This window comes from Gopherus evgoodei, chromosome 7 (assembly GCF_007399415.2).
Source record: "Gopherus evgoodei ecotype Sinaloan lineage chromosome 7, rGopEvg1_v1.p, whole genome shotgun sequence".
Taxonomy (NCBI): Eukaryota; Metazoa; Chordata; order Testudines; family Testudinidae; genus Gopherus; species Gopherus evgoodei.
Window position 1 is genome coordinate 112,389,805 of NC_044328.1, and position 24,707 is coordinate 112,414,511.

General features: G+C 39.1%; 1 protein-coding gene across 5 annotated transcripts in view; it reads right to left on the bottom strand.

Annotated features, from left to right (window-relative positions):
• Nucleotides 1-3,613: 3,613 nt before the first annotated feature.
• IFT122 (intraflagellar transport 122) overlaps nt 3,614-24,707 on the bottom strand; it is a 50,135-nt gene continuing 29,041 nt past the window's right edge. For 3 of the 5 annotated variants that reach the window (XM_030568340.1, XM_030568341.1, XM_030568342.1), the window contains 13 exons: nt 23,066-23,227; nt 19,980-20,146; nt 18,722-18,893; nt 14,767-14,869; nt 13,332-13,472; nt 12,188-12,285; nt 11,476-11,576; nt 10,081-10,246; nt 8,954-9,065; nt 8,087-8,215; nt 7,010-7,089; nt 4,932-5,096; nt 3,614-4,175 (listed from right to left, as the gene is read on the bottom strand). In XM_030568340.1, the coding sequence (XP_030424200.1) occupies nt 4,086-4,175; nt 4,932-5,096; nt 7,010-7,089; nt 8,087-8,215; nt 8,954-9,065; nt 10,081-10,246; nt 11,476-11,576; nt 12,188-12,285; nt 13,332-13,472; nt 14,767-14,869; nt 18,722-18,893; nt 19,980-20,146; nt 23,066-23,227 (1,686 nt within the window). In that variant the 3' untranslated portion in view covers nt 3,614-4,085. Of the gene's footprint in view, nt 4,176-4,931; nt 5,097-7,009; nt 7,090-8,086; nt 8,216-8,953; nt 9,066-10,080; nt 10,247-11,475; nt 11,577-12,187; nt 12,286-13,331; nt 13,473-14,766; nt 14,870-18,721; nt 18,894-19,979; nt 20,147-23,065; nt 23,228-24,707 lie in introns of those variants that run through there. The other 2 variants (XR_004001155.1, XR_004001156.1) reach the window with 2 other exon arrangements.

Consider the following 24,707-nt stretch of genomic DNA (forward strand, 5'->3'; position numbering starts at 1 on the left):
ATGTGTTAACTATTTATGCTAAATAATCTGTTCCACCTTGTATTTAGCTGACACTTTCCCCAGACCTGAATCATAGACTATCACGGTTGGAAGGGACCTCCGGAGGTCATCTAGTCCAACCCCCTGCTGAAAGCAGGATCAATTTCTAACTAAATCATCCCAGCCAGGGCTTTGTCAAGCCTGACCTTAAAAAGTGTTTCCTAATATCCAACCTAAACCTCCCCCACTGCAACTTGAGACCTTGTTCTGTCATCTGGTACCACTGAGAACAGTCTAGATCCATCCTCCTTGGAACCCCCTTTCAGGTAGTTGAAAGCAGCTATCAAATCCCCCCTCATTCTTCTCTTCTGCAGACTAAACAATCCCAGTTACCTCAGCCTCTCCTCATAAGTCATGTGCTCCAGCCAATCATTTTTGTTGCCTTCTGCTGGACTCTTCCCCATTTTTCCACATCCTTCTTGTAGTGTGGGGCCCAAAACTGGACACAGTGCTCCAGATGAGGCCTCACCAATGTCAAATAGAGGGGAAATGATCACGTCCCTCGATCTGCTGGCAATGCCCCTTACTTATACAGCCCAAAATGCCATTCGCCTTCTTAGCAACAAGGACATACTGTTGACTCATATCCAGCTTCTAGTCCACTGTAGGTCCTTTTCTGCAGAACTGCTGCATAGCCATTCAGTACCTAGTCTGTAACAATGAATGGGATTCTGCACTTATCCTTGCTGAACCTCATCAGGTTTCTTTTGGCCCAATCCTTTAATTTGTCTAGGTCCCTCTGTATCTTATCCCTACCCTCCAGCTATCTATCACTTGTCTCAGTTTAGTGTCATCTGCAAACTTGCTGAGAGTGCAGTCCAAGCCATCCTCGTGAAGAAGAGCTCTGTGTAGCTTGAAAGCTTGTCTCTTTCACCCATGGAAGTTTGTCCAAGAAAAGATATTACCCCATCCAGCTTGTCATTGAAAACAGTGTCATACCATCATAGGAACTGGAATGCCTCACAATATCAAAGGAAGACTAGGCTGTATAGAATATAGTATTTACACTAGGGAAATGGGCACTTGTGACATTTGTATAGAAGAGGAGACAGTCTTTCTGCACACTTATATGCAAATACCATACTCTGAACTAAAGTACCATGTCCTCTCTAAAAAATTACCCATTCCAAAACTCCACCTCTATTAACTTTTTTTGTTACCAAAGCTACTTTCAAGTTGTATTGCAGTTATCTAAGCACCAACGTAGTTGTTAGCACATATACCTGGGCACAGAGTAGGATTAAAGGTTTATCCTTCCAGATATTCAAATTTGTCACATTAAGCATTGATGCAGTAAGCCACTGCTGATATTGCAACTGCTGTCCACAGCTTAGAGCCTGAAGCGCGTCACAGATAAAGAAGGCAAGTAGTAGTACAGTAAAAGCACAAGCATAGGACAAGTTTCAGGAAGTGGTCTGTGCTGCTATCCCCACCAGGTCTAGTGAAGGGTAAGTGGCTGAAGGGACGCAGAGCAGGAAAGGCCATTTTTGGTACCATCTTGTAAGCTGATAATTCTATTTTAAGAGTTTTATTCTATCATGATGTTGTTGTCAGAAGATGCTGAAGTTACATAAGAACAGCTTCAATGTCACAGGGCAAATTGGGACTATTACAGGATTTGTCCCTAACATTTATTTACACATCATGACTTACTTTTATACAGCATCTTTCCTCAAGAAAGCACCAAAAGAGCTTTTCAAATGTAAAATGCACCTATGGTCAGAAAAGTGGGTCTGTAAAAAACGGAAACCTCTGTACTCAATACATTTTGCCTGTCTGTCATTACAAATCATAGCGATTTATTTTTACCGCTTTTCACTCCTGCTGGCTTTGCAAAGCCAACACAATTATGGGAGAACGAGCTAGAATCTAATTCTGGCTCCTGTATCAAACAGAGCTGTTCATTAATTCCAACTGCAGTCTTCATTGCATACAGTAATTTACGAGTAAGAAAGCAAGAGCAGAACTTTTAGATCAGTATGTTTACAAAGCTGGTAGACAGAACACCATATTTTTTAAATTGTCAAACAAAATTTGATTCAGAATCACTGAGAGAGATGGAAGCCCATTGAAGCTATTTTTTCACAGTCACTTTATAGAGCAATTAAAAGTATACGTAGGAATCGTTCCAATCACCACTGAAATTCTGTGGTAGCTGTTTAACAGCATGCAGAAACACTGTCCAATAGTTTAGGACAGTAAGCAAAGATGAATATCATATTCCTTTGAAAACACAGGGAAACCTGTGGTAGGCATGATTATAATAATCATGCATGCCGTGTGCATACTCTTGACTGTTATCTACATTTGACTAAAAATAATGAAGAAACCTGTCACTTCTAGGTCACTAGCTCAAATTCAGCCCAAGCGGTTACCTACCCATAGTTGTTAACAGCTAACTGCTTGTTCAATGGCCTATTCCAAAGTCCAACTATTAGTTTAGTGCAGTATAAACATAATGAAAAATCATCACTTCAGTTAGCATCCTATAGGTCAGTATTAGCAGAAAAGCAAAGGACTGAATAGGAATGCAAGATGAACAATTTTCTCTCCTCCTAGAATTGCTCCCCACAGGTGAGGGTTGAAACATAGTTGTGGAGAAAGATTGCACAGAAACTACTCCTAGGGCACATCCTCACTGCAGAGTTAACTCAAGTGATCAGCATCTGGGTTAGCTTAGCCCAGATGTGAGCAACCGCACTGCGTAGTCATGTCTGAGTTATTGGTCCACCCTGGTGCACATACCAGTATGAGGCTCTAGGACTTCTGGGGTCATATCACATGGTTCTTAGTGCTACAGTAAGTTGTGCTGCTCTATGATTCTTTCCCAGTGGATTGTGGGAGAGCTTGTCTGTCCCTCTGGGCACACAGGGGAAACTGTAGGACGGCACTGGAGACCTATCAGTACCTGATTGGTTTAGTTTATGCAGTCTCTGAAAGGTGGGTGGATTACCAGCCTGAGTGTAAAATGCGCTCAGGCTATATCCTAGGATAGGCCAGCTAGCCTGAATTATAAACAGCACCATACTCAGGCCCAAGGTTGTGTGTTCAAATGAGAGCCAGGTTAGGAACAATACCTGAGCAAGAGCCAGAGTTAATTTTGCAGAGAAGACAAGCTTATAATGTACCAGTTCTGTGGATAAATAGAGGCCAGCCTTTACCTTCCATGCCTGCCAAGCTAGCATGTTTCATGAACCATCTGATATATTCATTACACCTGATAAATTGGTGGCTTTTATTTTTTCACTAGGAAAAAAGCTGCGTTTTTAATACAAGTTGGCTAACGCATACTAAAATCCTAGTCAACACGGTGACTTGTTTTGACATGTGTTAGCTGCTCTATGTCAAACTTGGTGGGGAGGCTGGGGTTTACCTTCACCTGTTAACACATATTAAAACTACAACTTGCTTTGTCCACACTAGGGTTTTAATCATGTATTCATTAATGTGTGAGTCAATATGTGTAAGAGCTCCTAACTATAATGCTGAAATGATATAAAAGGTACATTCCCATTGGGAAATTCCATTTCAGAGAAGGGCGACAGCAAACACTCTCAAGAAAATAGAACACTGATGCAAAAACTTCCCCTGTTTATTTCGAGTTCTGTCAACAACCAAGTACATATTAGTGACCAAATTCAGCCCTGGCATAAAGAGGGGCAAAATGAATGAGGTCAACTGAATTATCTCAAGGCTGAATCTCACCCTAAAATGTTCCTATCGAATCTGTGGCACCCTGGCAGGTTGCCATGATAAACATAGGACACTTGAAAGTAAAAGCAAAATTTTCCTTTAAAATATATATGTACATTTTTTTCCCATTTGGCTCCGTGGTTATATACAAAACAAAGAGCAATAAATAGAAATTCTGTGATTACATTGCTCATAAAAATAAAATTTTGTTTGGATAGGACACATGACACATTTAACGGTTTCTCTTTTTCCACTGCTTATGAAACATACAGAGAGTGAGAAAATATATGTAACAACATAACCACACTGCTAAGAAAGCTTGATAGCAGAAAGATCTCTTGGATAGATCTTTTTCACTGATTTGACTCATCAATTCTTCTCCGACAGTATGGACAACAGTTATGCTGGAGCACCAGGAGCTCATAATCCTCCGAATGAAACATCTGTGAATTAGGAACAGATTTAGGCATGTCTATTACACTGTTACTGGCTCACATCTAGGAAAAGGAAACTGAGATGGAATGGTTTTGCTAGGGCTCAGAATATCTGATGCTACTGTTACAACAGTTAATGTTTCCACAATAACAAGTTATTTAAAGCTGTTTGTAACCGCTCTAATTTGGAATATAAGAGCAAATATTTCATTAAATAAGCATGGAGGCTATGGAAGTCAGTTTACCCAACCAGTGAAACCCAAGTGCTCTGTGAGAAAGGAGAGTGGACTTTAGGATGCTCTCTCTCCTACCACATAACCAAAAATAACCAAACTATTGAATATTTTGAAAAAAATATTCCTGTGGTGAGGGAAACTACAATGAAAAAAAATTTTTTTTACTTGCTGCATGCCCCCACTAAACCAGGCTATAAGGTTAGAAAGGCAGAGGAAAAAAAATTAGTGTTTCCCTTCTTTTAGTTCACTTTAGGACTGCTTGAGTGGCTACAATTCTTGTCACCCCTGCAAAGTCCCCAAATACTTCATTCTACAATCTCAGCTTGCACTAGCTATTCTGAAGCCAGCCCTTCTGGCAAGGCCTATCATCTCTGTATGTAACACAGGGTATTTTGATCTCTTTATTTACTATTCAGGACTTCAGAGCATATATATCGAGGATTAGAAATTAACGTATCAGGGTCATTACAATTTGTTTCTCACTAGGAACAAGTTTTTAAAGACCCCAATGAAAACGTTTTACTTATACCTGAAAGCATGTTGGACACATGGTAATAGAAGCATCTGGTAGCAGGGACCGGAAGTACTGCCACTGTAATGGCTTTGGCCAGCGTTTAATCAGGACATCCCTCCGGCTCATTGACCGGAGAACTGCACGATTCACTATCACAGGAACAAATTCTGAGCCTCCTTGCTGCAGCGTTTAAAAAAGAATGAAGCTTAACAATTTCAAAGCATTTTAAAGATGACATAAATATAAAGAGTGGAGTGTTATTACTCAGTAGAAAGTGCTAACACAGAATAGATATGGATTCTGCTCCCACTGAAGTCAATGGCAGTTTTGTCACTGTCCGCAGTGGGAGTAAGCCAGGTGTGAGCAAGGTATTTTCACTGCGCTTCACTCATTCCCATTAACACAATTCTTTATTTAAAACAAAAAAAAGCCATTTACAAAAACTTCCCTGAAAATGCCTATTTTTAACTGAACCCACCCAGACCCCGAGCTGTCTAGGGGACAGTCCCCCTGCTGCTTGCTGGGAACACCAGAGTCCAGCTGGACTTACTCGTGCCCCAGCCATCTGAAACTGGGGTATAAAGAAACTCCTGGGAGTCAACCAGAAATTCAAGCTGGGAGAAACAGAGATAAAGAAGCTGAACAGGGACATTATGTGCACAGATAACACCAAGGGCCCACTGCTGTCTACAGCTTTTTCTCCAGACATTCTCTCCCATGCTGACTGGCTGTTTGCTCCAGCTCTACTGAGTTTCTTTGCCTCACTCCACCTACTCTTAATACTGCTCCCTCTTCTCCTTCCTCCGTTCCTCTTATCCCTCCCCTGCCCCTTTACCTCCCCTCTCTGCAATGTCTGTTCTCCCTTTCTTTGCCTCATCTCAATCTCTTCCCAACAAATGCCTATCCAAATAAATACACCCCGATATAACGCGACCCGATATAACACGAATTCAGATATAATGCAGTAAAGCAGTACTCCAGGGGGAGGGAGGGTGCGCACTCCAGCGGATCAAAGCAAGCTCGATATAACGTGGTAAGACTTTTTGGCTCCCGAGGACAGCGTTATATTGGGGCAGAGGTGTAATAAGGATATAAAAATATTGTGGAACTAAAATGGTATTTACGGACTATCACACTGATCATCTGCTCACGTTATATTCTTTCCCCTGCATCTTCATCTGTCTGGTCTGTTTAGACTGCAAGCTCTTCAAGGCAGTATCTACTACTTACATTTGTAAAAACACGTAACACAATGGAGCCCTGATATTGTTTAGGGCTCCCTAGGCACTAATATAATACAAATAATAATAGTAATAATACCACCTGGCCTTATTTAACAATCTTGGCCAGCTGATGTTCTCTGTTACATCAGTGTAAATTCAGAGTAACTACTGTTTTCAGATTTACAGTATGGTAAAAAGGAACATGGACTGCCTATATATGAATATCCTGCTCATTTTATATCCTGGATGTCTTGCTTAGAGGCTCTCTCTTGGGCATGTTTATATCTCTGTGTTATGTAAATCCTCTGCTATGAAAAAAGTAAAGGGCTGTTCAAACTAACTTCAGAGTTTGATTTTTTAAATCATGCCACATAACAGCAGCATGCAGAAAACATAGTAATTTTAAAATCTGTTTCTGCAGTGGGTGGGTAGGCACCTCAGAAGTCTATTCTTCCACTGATGATGATGAAGCCAAAGAGAAACAGTTTTCTTGAAAAAGACATTCAGATAGAATAAGTGGTTCTCCAGGTTTTTCTTTTCTGTGGACTCATCACTTTGTATGAGAAAGATGCCATTCTCCCTCAACTGCTGATCCTAGCCTCTCAGTCATCCACTTTCCTCCATTTCTTGTGGGGGGTCTGCAGAACATATTAACACTTCGTAAAGGAATCGGAGAGGCTGTGGTCTGTCGAGACCTACTTCTGATCACTAAATGGTGACAAAGAAGGAACTGTGGATGCCAGCTCAAAAGGAGATGTGATAGCATGGCAAGAACATTTGCAGGTCGAGTCACCTTGGGTTTACTTTCTCTTCAACAATCTTCAGCCTCAAGGGCAGCAACATTTGAAAACCCAAATGATGTATCCTCACCTCAAAACTCAGTTTTGCTGTAAAGGGATCATCCTCTTCAATAATGTCTGTGTTGTCATCAAATCTCAGCGTCTGCGCTCCTAGAGACGTTTGTTACGGAACAAACAAGAACTCCAACAAAATCAAATCCTTTTACCTTAGCACTTACTTGTCTTATGGCTTGGTCGTAGGGCTCTCACTCCTTGCTTCACCCAATGCCCATCACGTCAGGCAAATAGAGTACTCAGATAAAACTGGAGTAATCTCTAGATTATATTAGAAAGTGCTGCAGAAGCAGCTTAGTCTGGCCCAGGAAGACTGGAGTACCACACCTCACTACGCAGCAATTGCTGTGGAACGGCAGAGCTTAAAACCACCAAGTTACTAGCAGTAACTAATTTACATAAACGCATGTGACCTTAGTAGTAGCCTCATCCTCCATTTCCCCACCCTCCCATAAACATTGAACACCTCACTTTGGGCAATCTATTTTAAAGCTCTCTGAGGCAAAGACCATATTGTCTTGTGTAACTGTATTTCATCTGTTACTATCAGGCCCCAAGAACAATTGGCACCATTGTGTGCCACAGCAATATAAAATGCTAGGATTCTATAAAATAGACAACAACAATAACGACAGGCTTCAAAGGGGGCCCAATCCAGTTCTTCCTTAGCAAGAAAGATAGAAAGCTGTGATACAAGAGGAGAATAATGGATAGCCAAAATACCTCCCATCCTTTATAGAAAGTAGAAGAGAATTACAGGAAAACAAGTGAACTGTATTATTTTTTAACCTAAAAATTCTTGACAAGATTATGAAACTGACTTTTCTAAAGAAATCCTTTTAAAATTACTAGGATTGGTTAATAATCCTGTACTTTTTTAGTTGCTACAGCAATTGAAAAAGAACACACACAATGGAATTGTACCCACTTACGTCAACAATGAATCTGTCCCCTAGTCATAAAAGAAGATTAAAATGCAACAAAAGTATAACAGATCCAAAAAACCCCCACAACTCACAACCAAAAACTCTGTCTTCCAAACTGCCGCTCTTTCCCTAAGAAAACCAGAGTGTGTTCTGGATTGAAAGGATACCATCACTTGCCATCTCTTGCCATTTATCTTCTCTCTTCTTTAATCTTGGTGCTTCCAGATCAATAAGAGCTACAGCTTCTTCATCAGTGATCCCTTCTTCCAAATAAAACTCCACCAGATGCAATACTTCTAAAGGACACAAATGAAAAAGGAGAGAGCAGTTACCCGCAAGAACTCAGAATATCTATAGCAGGTCTTGCCTAAGTCTTTTAAAGATTTACGTGTCCTCAGATCTCTACAGTGGCATTCTTCCACCTCCACACTCTCATTATTCAACTTAATATATCATATCCAGAAAATAAAGCTTTTTAAAGGATGGATTTTGGGTTAATAAAGTGCCTCATATCTTCTTGGTGCCTCACCACGAAGTAATACATTCAATACTGCCAGGACTGTGACATCAGAAGCAAAACAGTGGCCATTTTGCAGCAAAAAATCTCACACAGTCTTGGACACCAGAATGTGTTCTATTCAGAAAGCGACTAATTGCCTAGCAAACTGGTGTTCTCATCCACTAACAAAATGCATCATCTCTGGGGTGGGATGTGGCACTAATTCAGTGCCAGCAACACTAAAGAAAAAAAAATATTTCTCCGAGTGACACTACACAGGACACTCCATGCATCTGAAGAAGTGGGTTTTTTACCCATGAAAGTTTATGCCCAAACAAATCTGTTAGTCTTTAACGTGACACTGGACTCCTTGTTGTTTTTACACAGGAAATGTTAGGGTTAGCAGCATTTATTGGGCACCAACCTACTGATTAAATATTGATAATGTACAGTTAACACCAACTAACTGAGCCTTTGGAGAAAGCACATATTTATCTGCACAGAAAGTACAACCAATTTTTATTTTCCAACGCACCGTAAGATGAAGCAGAGAAGACGAAGGGCTGTCTGCAGTTAATGCATACATTCCCCAGATTATTTAGCAAGGGGTTGTTGGTGGAGCACCTATAACACAAGGGCACAAGCTCCTGCAAAGACACACACACAAAGCTGCGTAATGCAAACAGACCATTCTGAACACACAGGGTCTGATTACACACTGCACTGCTCCAGTTTTACACCAACTGAGTTCACATAGCAGCAAAAAACTGGAGTAACACAATGGTGAAATCAAGCCTTTTAACTTTTGCAAATATTTTTCCTTCTCTCAATAAAACCACAAGTTTTCCCATTAAAAATAGCTGTTTTACCACTCTTCTGTTGCAATTTTGTTTGCTTCTGCTGCAGCAGAGTCCTGGGCCACATACACATTGCCAAAAGGATGAATAAAGGTTACTGAAGCAATTCCTTTTGCTCAGAAGTTCGATCAAATTTAGGTCCTTTGATTCATGCATTTCTGTTTTCTCTAAATTGCACAATTATCGTAGGCAGTTCTATCGATTTCAATGGTCTTTCTGTGTTTATATTATTGCAGATGGCAAGATGCGTGTTCATTTGCAGTTAAGCATTTTCACAGTACAATTTGTTTTAGTGAGCACCCCATCAAAAACAGTTTTATAGAACACTGCAGGCACTTTTCACCTAAGAAAAAAAAGCATGTTTTAAAGCAAAATTTGAGGAAGGAAAGCCATTCAAAGGGTTGGAGAAAGGGAGCTCTCGTAGTTGGGGCAAGCACAAGTGACCTCCAACTGTAGACGGACACAGAGAAAGACCCAAGTAAACACTCTGTGGAGTAAGTGCATATGGAACTGAGGGATGGTGCAGCTTGAAGGAACAGAGTGAGTAGACACGGAAATAGAGGGATATGAGATCAGAGTGAAGAAGGAACTTGTCCATACAGAGAGGTCTCATTTTCATTCAGAATGAAGAGGGAGAGAAAGTCTTGACATGGCGAATAATGGTGAGAGGATTTTGTTTCCTGCAGAAATGTAATTACCGCAAATCTGTGCAAAATCCATTTTAAGCATCTTTGTGCATATGACAAAGTAGCCTCTTGTATCAGGTCAAATACTAATAATAAAAATAATACATATCAGAACTTACTTCACTGTCATGGAATGGCTTGGATCGGATTGTCAGGCTGCCCAGCTCAATTGATTTTTGAAATCTAGCTGGGATCTGCAGTCCCTGCAACTTTTCATAGGCATGACGGGCCAATTTATATGCACCCAAAGCTTTACTCTGCTTTGCTAGTGCAAATAATGTATTGCTATAATCAAATTAAGGAACAAACATATATGTAGCATTCAGGAAAAAACACAGTTACTTTTAATCAGAGAAGTTATGCATGCAAGCACAACAAATGTCAATACTTTAAAAGGCCTTAACTAAAGAAATCTGTTCACATAAATGTGTTTACATAAACAAAATGTGAGAGGACTGCTCAAATACCAAAGTGGATGATTTTTAGAGAGATAAGGAACTGGCCCATGGACAATACAGCTTCAGGTAATATTCTGACCCCACCAACATTAATGCTTGTAAGGACCATCCCCCATGCCGATAATCTGAAACATCAGAATCCTGTTGGCACCATGTGGATATTTCAGATCCCATGGCACTATTCCAGGAACTTTCTCCCATGTCTTATATCAAAATGTCTCCTCCCCTTTATCAGTGTGCACCCTAGGGGGGAACAAATAAGCAGAGACGTATGGATAAAACACTCTAAATTCTAAGTACTTTGGGAGTAATACTGTTCTACATCATTTATAGATGAGAAAAGAGAGACACAGGGAAAGAAAAAGACTTATCCAAGGTTACAAAGCAAGCAGATGGAAAAGACAAGTGGAACCCAGGTGTCCTGAGTCCCACTTAACTGCCCTGACTCCTTTTAACTGCTATTGCCAGTTCAGTGGGACTCATATGTAGTTTGTGAAGGACTTTGAAGAGATGCAGCATATCAATGTTAATGAAACCATGAAAAAATCGGTCTTGAACATGGCACACAGCTACATGAGACCTGAAAATGAGAACCAGTATTTACCATTTAGAAACACACAGCTACATTAGCCTGAGGAGAATCAGAATCTATCAGTTAGAAGCAACAACATTCACAGTTTCTCTCCAATGTCTTTCAACCTGTGGCTACTGCCCTGTCAATATTTACAGCCACACATCTTGTTTGGAGACTGGCATCTTGGAAGGGGCTCCTCTTACAAAGGTGAGCAACATGTTTCATAGTTTATGATAGCCTCTTCTAATGTATGCACATATGGCTAGATGTGCCTAAGTCTGTGATAGTTTTGAGGTGTTTATTATCATCTCAGGGATTAAAGACAGCCTCACATTTATTTTCTCTAATAGATGAATAGCATGGGAACCCCTAAAACCAGGAACTAGAGTACCCTAATAGTAAGACTATACACCACTGACTGGTGCCAAGGATTCCCTTCAATTCATATAATTTTTGAATTTTGCTTTTCATTGCAAGGATACACTTTAGAGATGCCCAACGGAGTCTCCTTGGTTAGGCTGTGAAGCAGAAACCTGGAAATATTGAAGAGTGTTTCAGGCAAATGGAAACTGAAGGGCTCTTCCTGTGGTAAAAAGAACATTAAAAAATTTCTAAGCTAGAAAAACAACACTTCATTATCACTAAGGTTACTTCCATCATCTCTGACACTACACTGTGCTTTTCACACAGCCACAACAATGGGAGAGATGGACAAAAGAGAGCACTTGGATTTTGCATGCCTCTCTTGCCAAAGCTCATCTCTGCCACTGAAGAAAAAAGGGAAGGGCTTCACCTAGTAAAGGGAAAGCACTTAAAGGATAATCCAGTTCCAACCTCCTCCATAGGAGTAGTGGGCCCAGAGCACAGTGGAACCAGTATGCAGATGGGGTGGTGAAGGAAAGCCTTCAAGTCCACATCCACTGTGTGCTGCAAAGCATAGCTCTGCAGAGGCTCTTTCTGTGTCACAGAAAGGTGGTTTTAGGGGTGCAATGGTGGTAGGTCCAGTACAGTGCAACACAGGGCAGAAAAAAAACACAAAAAAAACCAAAACCAAAATTACATAATTGCAGTGACATCAGCCTCCATTCAATATTTAGTTTAAAAGTAATTAATTGTTTCTAATTATTCCTGAATTATTTGCAGAAAATGTGCCAGCTAAAACAAACAATAAAACTGCTAGTGAAAATATCTTACAGTGTATCTGTGAATAGAGTGATAAACATGATAAAGTTCTGCCAAATGCTGGAAGTGGTGAAACTTCTGTAACATTTCAGTCTTCTGCTGTTCGTTCTCTGTGGGAGGGAAAGTCATTACACCTCTGGTCATTCTATACTAAAACATAAGAGTATTACTCAGCTAGAAAGATCACAATACAACATGGTTGCAGCGTTACCACTTCCAGTAGATTAATATACCTGACCAAGTGTGCTAGAAAATACGGGTTATGTAATTTTGCCATTTTATGTGCAATTTTCTGCTTTAACATAAAGCATATTAAGATGCAGGATAGTATGGCAAGTGGTTTTAACACAGCCAGAGGTTAATGGCTTAGCTAGAGGTGGAACATATTAGCCTTCCACCACTAGAAACCTGATCCACATCTTTTGAGGATAAAGTAAAATGAGTTTCATGTCATTCCTTTTATCCACATTAACACATTACTAAGCAATCAAACCATTTGCAGTGTTTGCACAGTGTATGAAGAGCTATAGATCAGCACTATCATGCATTAGCAAAACTGAAGTGATGCTTACACAGTGCAAGGCACTAGGCCATCAATCTCTTTTTTCCATGATCACTCATCTATATCTCATCTCCACTGGCTTCACCTCTCCTCCAGTGCAATTGATTTAGAAGCCAGTGCAATTGATTTAGAAGCAGAGAACTAATGAACACTAACTTTTTTCTTTGGCTGGCTAAAATAATTCATGAAGTGTCTCCCCAGTTAATCTCATTCACATTTAAATATTAGGAGTAGCCTACACTATAGGATCATGTTTTTTTTTATTATTTAGCCCTCAAGTCATCACTCTATCCAAGGTGTGAGGCGCAGGAAAGGGGCTAGGGGATATATTGTGGAATTAGGAGACATGGTTATGACTCCATTTTGATTTAAAAATGAGACTTATGTTGATTTTTTATGAGCACATAAAGACTAGAGAGATAGAATTACAGCACAATATAATGTTGGCTTACAATACAGTGCAGTATATAAGTATTAGTATCTAGCACAATTAATGAGTGAGCAAGAGGTTTTAATTAAGCCATCACGGTTCATTCAATGTTTATCTGCATGCATGAGCAGGTAACAAATTTGAACTTGCCTGTGTTTACTTACCTTGGGCTATATCTAAACACTGCATGGAGAGCATCCAGTAATAATATGCTGCATCATTAAATCGGCTTTCTACCACAGCATTGTGAGTTAGCTGCTCCAGCACTTTTACGGCCTCACTCTGTCTGCCAGCCTTGTGGAATGCTACAAAGGAGACCAAAACAAAGATGATTTTACGGTGTGATTATATCAATTAACTGAAATTATTTTCTTAAATTAATAACAGGATATTCATCAAAGCTGGAACAGGATGAAAAGGACTACACTCCTATCTGTCTATTTTTGAAAGTGGTGACACTAATGGAAAATAGAAGTATCAGCAGGTACTTTGTGGCTTTTGTATTGTGTCAGGACACAATATAGGAAATACAAGTACCATGTACATAAGTAGTGCCAGGCTAGTTGCTTTTTTTTTTTTTTTTTTTTTTTAAATTTGCACAGAGAAAAATCATCATCTTGATGATCAGACATTTGTGAACAGGGGAAACTACTGAACACTGTGGGATCAAGTCAAAATTCAAGGCCTGGTCTACACCTAAAACGTAGATCAACCTAGCTGTTTAGGACTGTGAAAAATTCTACATCCTCTTTGATGTAGTTAGGTTGAAGAATTTTCCCATCAAACTAGCTACCACCTTTCGGAGAGGTGGATTAACTACACTAATGGAAAAACCTCTTCAGTAGATGTAGAAAATGTGCTGCTGTAGCCACTAAAGTACACACATAACTTAAGGTATTATTTCAAGGCAGAACTTTTACAATGATCAACACTGTAGTATCAAAGAATCTTGAGAGGCAGAAAAACCACAGTATATATTATATATTAATAGGATTTCTTTACATTGGCTCCTGTGCAGAAACTGAAGTTCAGTCCTGAATTCCCACTTGGTAAATGTATATTTTACAAATACTACATGCAGATAATATTTTATGATAGAAATCCGTAAGAAGCAAGGAATTTCATAAGCAAGGCCGATGTTCCATCTTGTATGAACTACATACTGCCTAAATATAAAGGCCAGCCTCACCGCTTCTTTTGGTGTTTGTTCAGTGTCCAGTACATTTTGGATGCCACTTTAAAGGAAAACACTGATAATAACACAGTGTATATAGTGTATCAGATTGCTTTTCAAAACACTTGCTATACTCAAGCACAGAGTGGGAAAGAAAATCCAGAATTATAACCTTTTTTATAGATGCTATTGCTTTTGTTAAGTTTGTTATATTTCCTTACCAAATAAATTAAGACCTCTCCGATAACCAGAATATAACCTCCTGTGATCAGCAAGAACACATGTATTCTCCAGTTATCTCACCCTTTAAATGGTTTGTGTTGTACAGATTGACAGTTCTCCAGGGCAGAGATTGCATTTTCAGCTTTGGAAAATGCTTAGCACATTTTGCATGCTACCAGCATATAAATCATGTACAGTCCTACCTTTTTGGGCCTCTTCAAATCTATCATTCTCTGCCAGCCACTGAGCATAAGGGACATAGACATCATCTTTAAATTCAGGATGCTTTTCACTCAAAGAAAAGGCCTACGATACAGAATAAATTCATTAATAAAATATTGCATGGTTTAAGGTAGTTCAGAACACTGCATGAGATAAATCCTTTAGTTAAAATAAAATTTACAATATAAATATCATTTATACAGAAGTATGAAAATTCCAACCAGTGGTTTCTCCAGGAAACTCAAAACGAATGTATTTTAAAAGAAAGGCAATCAACATCTGTGAAGAAGCAGCTATACTTAGTCCTGTTTCTGAACTGCAGAAACCTGTGGAAAACCTGGAAACAATCAATTATTTAGGGGATAGAGTAGGTTTCACAGCACAATACAATGTATTTATTTTTATTGAATATATTTTCTAAAAAAGCAGTATTGACATGTGCACTGAACAATCACAGATTAAGCATAAAATTTTCAAAAGCACCTATGTGACTTAAGTGTCTAAGTCCCACTGAGTGTTTCAGTGGGATTTAAGTGCCTACATTTCTTACAGTAAAATTTTCAAAAGCACCTAACAGCCTAAATCCAGCATATACTTCATGTTAAAAACAAACAAACCCATAACTAAAAACAAGACTGCCAGTACAAACCATGGCCCCCAGTCCTGCAATGCATGTGTGTAGGCAGACCCCTGTAACCAAGTGTTGTCCTAATGAAGTTAGCTGGGTTTTGCCTAAATATAAATCTGATTATAGGATCAAAAGTCCTCACCAGGAAAGTGTGAATTCACCAGATCCAGAGTATACATAGGAAATTTCACTGAAATGGCACTTTCAAATTACTAAAACAACACAGCCCAAAATAAAAATCCACATTGTGAAAGTTCAAAAGGACATTCTTTAAAAACTGGAAGTCAAATCATACTGAGGAAAACAGACAGGAGCATACACTCTGCCAAGTTAAGTGTGAAAGTTTAATTAGGCAGACCAAAAAAGAATTTGAAGAGCAACTAGCAAAAGACACAAAACTAATTGCAAACAATTTTTGTAAGTATGTCAGAACCAGGAACTCTACTAAACAATCAGTGAGGCCAAATATAAGTGTTAAAGGAGCACTCAAGGAAGACAAGGCCATTTTGGAGAAGCTAAATGAATTCTTTGCATTGGTCTTCACCGCAGAGGATGAGAGATTCCCGTACCTGAGCCACTCTTCTTAGTTGACAAATCTGAGGAAATGGCCCAGATTGAGGTATCAATAAAGATGGTTTTGAAACAACTGATAAATTAAAGTCATCAGGACAAAAAAGTCATCATCCAAGATTTCTGAAGAAACTCAAATATGAAATTGCAGAATTACTACAGTAGCACCTCAAAGTGTTATGGACGCCTCAGGGCAGCGAGGCAGCTTCCTTCCCTGGCCTGGACAAGTTTGTGTCCCCCTCTGGCTAGGGTAAAGGGGGTGGTGAAATAGCAGGTTCCCCTCCCAGCAGGGAGGTGTGTGTTGAAAATAGCACCCCTCCTCCTTCCAGCACCCCGGCTTACAGGAAAGCAGCACAGACCCCAGTGCTGCTCCTACTCTGGTTGCCTTGGTTTGACAGCGGGGGCACATAGCTTTGCCTACTAATCTCAGTATCTTCACTTCCTAGCTGTATGTGGGTTGTGGGTCCCTCACACATGGTGGAGTAGGGGTGGGGACAGGCAGCCCAGATGTGCCTACCTTTAAGACGCAATACAGGCACAGTACTTGCTTCCCACCCACCCCCCCTTTGGTCTCTGCTGCTGCCTGATTCGTTCCAGTTTCACATGGTGTCCGGTCGATCCCTCAGTCTGTAACTCCGGTGTTTGTATCTTTGAGGTTCTACTGTAACTGTGGTACATAACCTATTGCTTAAAACAGCCTCTGTACCAAATGACTGGAGGATAGCTAATGTAACGTTGATTTTTAAAAAACAGGCCAGAGGCAATCCAGGCAATTACAGGCCAGTAAGCCTAACTTCAGTACCAGGCAAACTCGCTGAAACTACAGTAAAGAACAGAATTATCAGAGAGACTGATGAACACAGTATGTTGGTAAAAAGTCAACACAGCTTTTGTAAAAGGAAATCATGCCTCACCAATCTTTTAGAATTCTTTGAGGGGCTCAACAAACATGTGGACAAGGGTAATCCAGTGAAAATAGTTTACTTCAACTTTCTGAAAGCTTTTGACAACGTCCTTCACCAAAGGCTCTCAAGCAAAGTAAGTAGTCATGAGATAAAAGGGAAGGTCTTGTAGTAACTGGTCAAAAGATAGGACTAAATGGACAGTTTTTACAATGAAGAGAGGTAAATAGCAGGGTCACCTAGGGATCTGTACTGGGACCAGTGCTGTTCAACATACTCATAAATGATCTGGGAGAGGGGGGTAAATAGTGATTTGGTAAAGCTTGCAGATTATACAAAATTACTCAAAATAGTTAAGTTCAAAGCTGACTGACAAGAGTTACAAAGAGATCTCACGAAACTGCGTAACTGGGCACCGAAATGGCAGATGAAATTCAATGCTGATAAGTGCAAAGCAATGCACACTGGAAAAAACATAATCCCAATTATACATACAAAATGATAGGGTCTGAATTAGCTGTTACCACTCAAGAAACTTCTTGGAGTCATTGTGGATGGTTCTCTGAAAACATCTGCTCAATGTGCAGCAGCAGTCAAACAAAACTAACAATGTGAGGAACCAATAGGAAAAGGATAGATAATAAGACAGAAAATATCATAATGCCATTATATAAATCCATGGTATGCCAGACCTTGAATACTTCATGCAGGTTGGGTCACCCATCTCATAAAAGATTTTAGAATTGGAAAAAGTACAGATAAGGGCAACAAAAACAAGTAAGGGTATGGAACAGCTTCCACATGAGGAGAGATTAAACAGTCTGGGACTGTTCCTCTTAGAAAAGAGATGACTAAGGGGGAATATGAAGAGGTCTACACAATCATGAATGATGTGAAGAAAGAAAATAATAGGCAAAGAAATTAATAGACAAGTTAAAAAACAAAACACGAGGAAGTACTTCTTTACGCAACGCAGTCAACCTGTGGAACTCATTGCCAGGGAATGCTGGGAAGGTCAAAAGTACAACTGGGTTCAAAAAAGAATTAGATACATTTATGGAAGATAGATCCATCAATGGCTAGTAGCCAAGATGGACAAGGATGCAACCCCATGCTCTAGGTGCCCCTAAGCCTCTGACTGCCAGAAGCATGGACTGGATGACAGAGGTGGATAACTCAATAATTGCCCTGTTCTGTTCATTCCCTCTGAAGCATCTGGCACTGGCTACTGTCAGTGATTTGCTCAAGATCAGGTTGAAAGTCTGTGGAAGAGCATGGAAAAGAACCCAGTGTCCCAATTCATAGACTCATAGACTTTAAGGTCAGAAGGGACCACTATGATCATCTAGTCTGACCTGCACAATGCAGGCCACAGAATCTCACCTACTCCCGTTACAAACCCCTAACCTATGTTTGAGTTACTGAATTCCTCAAATCGTGGTTTAAAGACCTCAAGGCGCAGAGAATCCTCCAGCAAGTGACCCATACCACACGCTGCTTGTCTATTGTCCCAATTCCTTGTCGTGTGCTCTAATCACCACACCATTTTCATTACTGAAACACTAGAGAAGAATTATTTTAAAGTAAGATTTTTAACTGTGCTTATTTAGGTTATGAAAGAGTTAAAAAGCGTGGAAGGAAACCCTGTAGCTGATGATGTATGAAACTAATGTTTTCATAGCCCACTCTCCTAAAAATACCACATTAGCGTATTTTACAATGTAGCTTACCAAATACTGAGTAAGCTGTATATAAACCTTTAAGACCAGATGCATTCAGAGGCAATATGAAATAGCAATTCTAAACATCTAAGCTTGGATATCAGGGTATTCTTACTTCTTCCCAATGCTGAGTTTCCACATGGAGATGTACCAGGGCCTTTAGGTCACCTATCTTCATGTAGGTTTCTGCTGCATAACCATGGTTGTCAAGTCTCTTAAAATAGTAGGCACATTTTGACAAAGGTTCACGCTCAGCTTTATCCAGTTTCCGAGCTATATCAATTAACCTAGAGACAGCAAAAGAAATGCAGTTGCTGTAGTAGCAGTATTTCTCTCTACATACTTACTACATTGAAAAAAACTGAAATATTTCAATAGGTTATCATTTAAAAGTTACCATATTGATGATATTATACTATGAACTTATTGGGAAGCATTCAATCGGTGTTCAAAAGGCTTTGCAAACACAAGACCAATTCCTGCAACAGTGTGTAATTCCTTACTTCTGTGAATAGTGACTTCAGTTGGACTAGACTACTCCATCACACAGTCATATGAACTGGGGTTGTGGAACCAGTTCCTGTACAAACCTCAAAAAACATCCAAATCAGTATGCAATCAATATTACCCCCATTTAATAGATGGATAAACAGAGAAACAGGAAGGTTAAGTGACTTGTCCAAGATCACAAAGCAAGTCAGCAGCAGAGCTGGGACTAGAACCCAGGGGTGAAATCCTGGCTCCACTGAAGTCAACGGATTTTTGCCACTGACTTCAAAAGGAGGCAGGATTTTACCCCAGGAGTTCTAAATCCTAGATTATTATCCCTTCATAGTTTAAAATAAAAGAAAGAGGCAAGTTCACATGAGTAGTTGTGCGCTACTATGAAGGTTATTCTGAAGAGACCCAGGATGTGCACATTTGGGAACAGTCTCATCTCACAGATAAATCCTTGCATATCCCTGCACTGTTTTATCCACTCATTTTGTAATGTATCCATGTACTTATCCTCTATACCCAAATAACTTTTCTAACATAATGGAAGTTCATCTACTATAACTATAGGATAGGTAAAAAGAACAGGAGTACTTGTGGCACCTTGAAGACTAACAAATTTATGCGAGCATAAGCTTTCGTGGGCTATAGCCCACTTCATCGATGGGGGAGCCATGGCCATCAATCCAGCGCCATGAGGACGGGAGGTAAGCCGAAATAAGATACGCAACTTCAGCTATGGCAATAGTGTAACTGAAGTTGACGTATCTTACATCAAGCCCCTCCTCATTGTAGACCAGCCCTAAGATTCTGCAGAATGCACTAAACTTCACATTAGACACTGTGATCTGTATCTCTGAGACAGAGACAAAACATACATATCAACCCAGCCATGGTCTCCACTGATTTCTATGGCCTTCATGTGTTCGCCTGCAGAAATGTACATCTCCACTGCTGCTTTTGGTTCATTGATATTCTTGGCCCAGTCTGCTTGTTTTGTGATTAGCATCTTAGTGTTTTTGGGATCTCCAGACCCAAGGAAATCCTAAGGAAGTACAACAGATAACATTCTGGATTAAGCTTTCTGTAGCAAACATTGTGTTATGGTCCTAATTCTAAAGCATGTTAAGCAAAAATAACTTGGTATGGAAAAAACAAAATTTAACACAACTTTGCCTCTTCAGCTAAAAATCACAGTACACACAGGGCTAGGCACATATGTGAAGGCAGGAATGATTAATCATTAACTAATGCACTTGAGACTGTATAAAACAAGTGAAAATACATCTCTAGTCCCAATCAGATTCAAATCAGAGAAGATGGGACACCCTGGGAAGACCAAAGGAAGGATTACATAGAACTGTGCCTCTGTTCAGAGGTACTATATATACACCCATTTGCTTTCATGGAAAGTTCTCTCACTCTGCTGACCGACCTTCCTCAGTGAAGGAGACATAAAATTTGATTTTTGCCTGTTCTTCAGGAACCTGCCAGAGAGACTGAAAAAGAAGTAGTATTGCTCTCAAAACAGTTCAGTCAGGTCAAATCCAAGAGTTCCCAAAGTCTCCTTTGCTGGCCATGAAGGCATACTTTAATTCTGTTGGATTAGTAATGGCACATCATCTCAATCACAGGTGCTTAGCCTCGGGATGACCAGTCACAAAGCCATCAGAGGTTAGAATCTTCTCTTCAACAAATATAATTGATAATCTTGCAATGACATACAATATTTAATGATGACCTTTTACAAGGACAGCATTTCAACTGCTCATAAATTAGTTGGGACTCTGAAATACTAGTCTAGTTGAATCTCTTACATAATAATGCAAATGCCATCTCTAGATACTACAAATAGATACTATGATGATGACCACTCTAGAAATACTTATGATTGATTGATGAATCTCCTCTGCTAGGAATAAAGTCCAGGCACCAGGACCCTTTACAACAACATTTGTTGAAATTAATGTGCCACATAAAGCATACCTGAACATTGCAAGACAAATTAAGGCAACTTCTGGCTGTTAACAAAATAGGCTACTGTATATTACAACAGCCCTCTAGTAATCATAAATATCACTTGATATGTAAAAAAATTAGGAGCATGTAGGTGGGCAAGGAAGGGGGAGAAAAGACAAAACAATCCTCTGGCAGATCCTGAGGCAATGGAAAATCTGAACCACCAAAAGAGAACTTTACCAGAGTCAGAAGACCAACTAAGTATCTTTCCTGAGCAAGCCATCCAAAAGGGGCAGAATTAGATTTTATATATATTTTTGCATGTGGAACATAGGCCAGTAAGATTTTGCACAAATTGATTCTGCTGAAGATAAAGAGCTACAAAGATCAATTGATCTCGTTTGAATATTAAAAAGCCAAAGCACAGAAATGAGTAAAACAATATTTTGTCCTGTGTATTTTTTAGTTCTAGCTCAGATCACTGAACTATATTAGAAACATAAAGTTCAGTTTCCTGAGCTGAAGTTAATTATTTGTGAATTTTCAGTAATTTGTGATCTGACATTCTGATGAAATGCCTATAGCCACATTTTCAAAAGTTTTCCTGAATTCCACCCATAGTACTGGTTTTCTAGCTGTAGCCAATCAATGGTCATTTCCAGCCATAAGGAGCCAGACCCTACAAATACTTAATAATGGCAGGCATAAAAATCACATTTTCATGGATGGCAAGCAAGGAAGTTCTCCATTCAGAGCCCTCGTCTTTGTACCATCATCTATGGGCTTTCTTCATATGCTGTTAAGTACATTTATTTTCCTCTACGTGGAATTACTCTTGATAGGAGGGACAAGACTTTTTATTCTATACTAGTTAAGTGGCCAAGAATCAAAAAGATTCATAGGAGCAGCGATGGGAAACTTTTAGTCTATGAATTAGATTTGTTTCTGAAGAGCCAAAACTGCAGCCAAAAATAGTAACAGTCAGACTTCCATGAGCAAAGCCCTACACAGTGTTTTAGTGTAGACTCCATAATCTGTTACAGAGAAAAAAATTTTCCATGAGCTTCATATAGTTTATGTGTGTGTCATAGTAAAGTCTTTGTCCTGTAGTGTACAGAATGAGGCTGTGATGAGTGACGAATGAGACTAAACAGTGTACTCATTCTCAGGGATTTGATAAGAAAATACTACATAAAACTTGAAAGCCTAATAGTGCTTTCTTATCACCACATAAAAATGCCACTTTTTTCAAAGTGTGTACAATTTATTTCTGTATGGGAATGCAATTTAAAAAACATGCAAAAAGCAGATTTAATCTCAGAAAGCAAATTTTCGGGTAAACAAAGATGAACTAAATTAGTACACTGTGCCCTTTGCAAAACATGTTAGAGAAAAACAACCATAAGAGCTACACGTTAACTCAAGATCAAACTGAAAGGAAAAAAAGATTTAAAAGAATTTTCTTAAAGTACAAAGATGAATTAGTGACAGCTAGATTCATTAATTTCTGCATGTAACAAGTTTTCTTAAAAGGAGAAAACTAGGATAAAGGGCTCTTTCCAGTAAAGTAACATGAAAGAAAGCAAGAGATATAAAAATTAACTCTAGGCCTTAACTACATAATTTTCTATTTATCATTCCATCCAATCATATGGGAAAAACTCACCCATGGTAACATCCAGGGAATGTGACAAAATTACCCACTGAAAAGCTAAAACAGCTTCATGGCAACATATTGGAGAAAATACAGAACACAACACTGCTGCATCTACAGATTCCATTTTAGAAAGGGGTCATGATGTACAGAGTTTTTATAAAGGAGAGGCCCATCTTTTTCACTTGTAAACCAAACAAATTTGATCTGTGGCAATAAACATGGACCCCCACACTTAAGTTTTTACAAAATGCTTTTCAGAGTAGAACCATACTTTGTAAAAGTTTATAGTTGCATTAGCATTACATTAATATTTCTGTATTTAAATACTCAGTTGAAAACATTCATTACCTTTGCATAATCAAACATGCGTAAATCAGTGTACATATCAAGAGCAAGGCTCTCATGTCCACTCTTTCTGTATAGTTTAGCTGCCTCATGGAATTTTCCCTGGTAGGCATAAACATCTGCTAGAAATAGCTCATTGTTACTCTCTCCACGCTTCTTCCTCTCCTGGAAAAAATTAGGACAGGAAATATTCTAGATAGCTACAGGCAGGACACAGGTTGGAAATAGCCACTGAAAAGTTAAACTATTAGGCTGACTATTTTAACTATTAATAAAGATACAGTAATTAGGTCGCACCTAGATTTCTGGTTAATTCTTTATAATTAACAGATTAAATCCCATCAGAGTTAAAATTAAGGACAAACAAAATAAAATGGAAGGAAAAAACATGATGGAAACTAATTTTTACAGATTTCATATGGAAGTTCAAAATACTTCTATTCTTTTTTTTAAAATGAGTATTTGATACAATCCACCATTTTCTCTAGTGGAAATTTACTAAATCAGCTCAAAACAAAATCTAGCCGAACTAGCAATATACGCTCAGAAAAGGCACAACAATGAACAAACGATGGTACTGTAGGTCATAAACAGCCTCACAAAGTATGACAACCTGCCAGTGAATCAGAAATGCCCAGTAATACAGTGTGCCCATCATACATAAAAGCCCATTACCAGACACAGATATGTTCAATAACTTTGGAAACAGCTGCATATATTGTCCTGCCAATTAAAATGTCAATTCAGCAAAGCATTTAAGCCTATGTTTAAATCCATACAAAACCATGAAGAAATTTCTGGAGGTCAATAACTGTCTGCTTACATTTTAGAATATATTCAATATTTGTTCATCAAGTATTATAACTGGAAACAATAAAAAAGTAGTATTTTCTATTCCTTAAAATGAAGGCTCACTTTCTGTATTGCTAGTGGATTATCACAGCAAATACCATAAAAATGCCAATTTAAAATAAAATTAAATACTTCATGCTTTGCATCAGGCCTACCCCAGCACACTTAATTGATACGTGGCATTGGGCATAACATACAAGCTGGCTGAAATCCTATTACCTAAGAGACAAAGACAAGAAAATTTCAACTAAGAATTTCAAAGTCAACGCACAGTATAATCTAAAAAAAACCAAAAACAAACCACTCCAACAGTTTGAACAAATATAAATTAAACCACAAATGTATCCAATGAAACAGATTCAAGCTGAGAGATGAGAGTTGTTATAATTGATTGCCTCCTACCATGAAACATATGTCATAGATTCATAGACTCTAGGACTGGAAGGGACCTCGAGAGGTCATTGAGTCCAGTACCCGGCCCTCATGGCAGGACCAAATACTATCTAGACCATCCCTGATAGACATTTATCTAACCTACTCCTAAATATCTCCAGAGATGGAGATTCCACAACCTCCCTAAGCAATCTATTCCAGTGTTTAACTACCCTGACAGTTAGGAACTTTTTCCTAATGTCCAACCTAAATCTCCCTTGCTGCAGTTTAAGCCCATTGCTTCTTGTTCTATCATTAGAGGCTAGGGTGAACAAGTTTTCTCCCTCCTCCTGATGACACCTTTTAGATACCTGAAAACTGCTATCATGTCCCCTCTCAGTCTTCTCTTTTCCAAACTAAA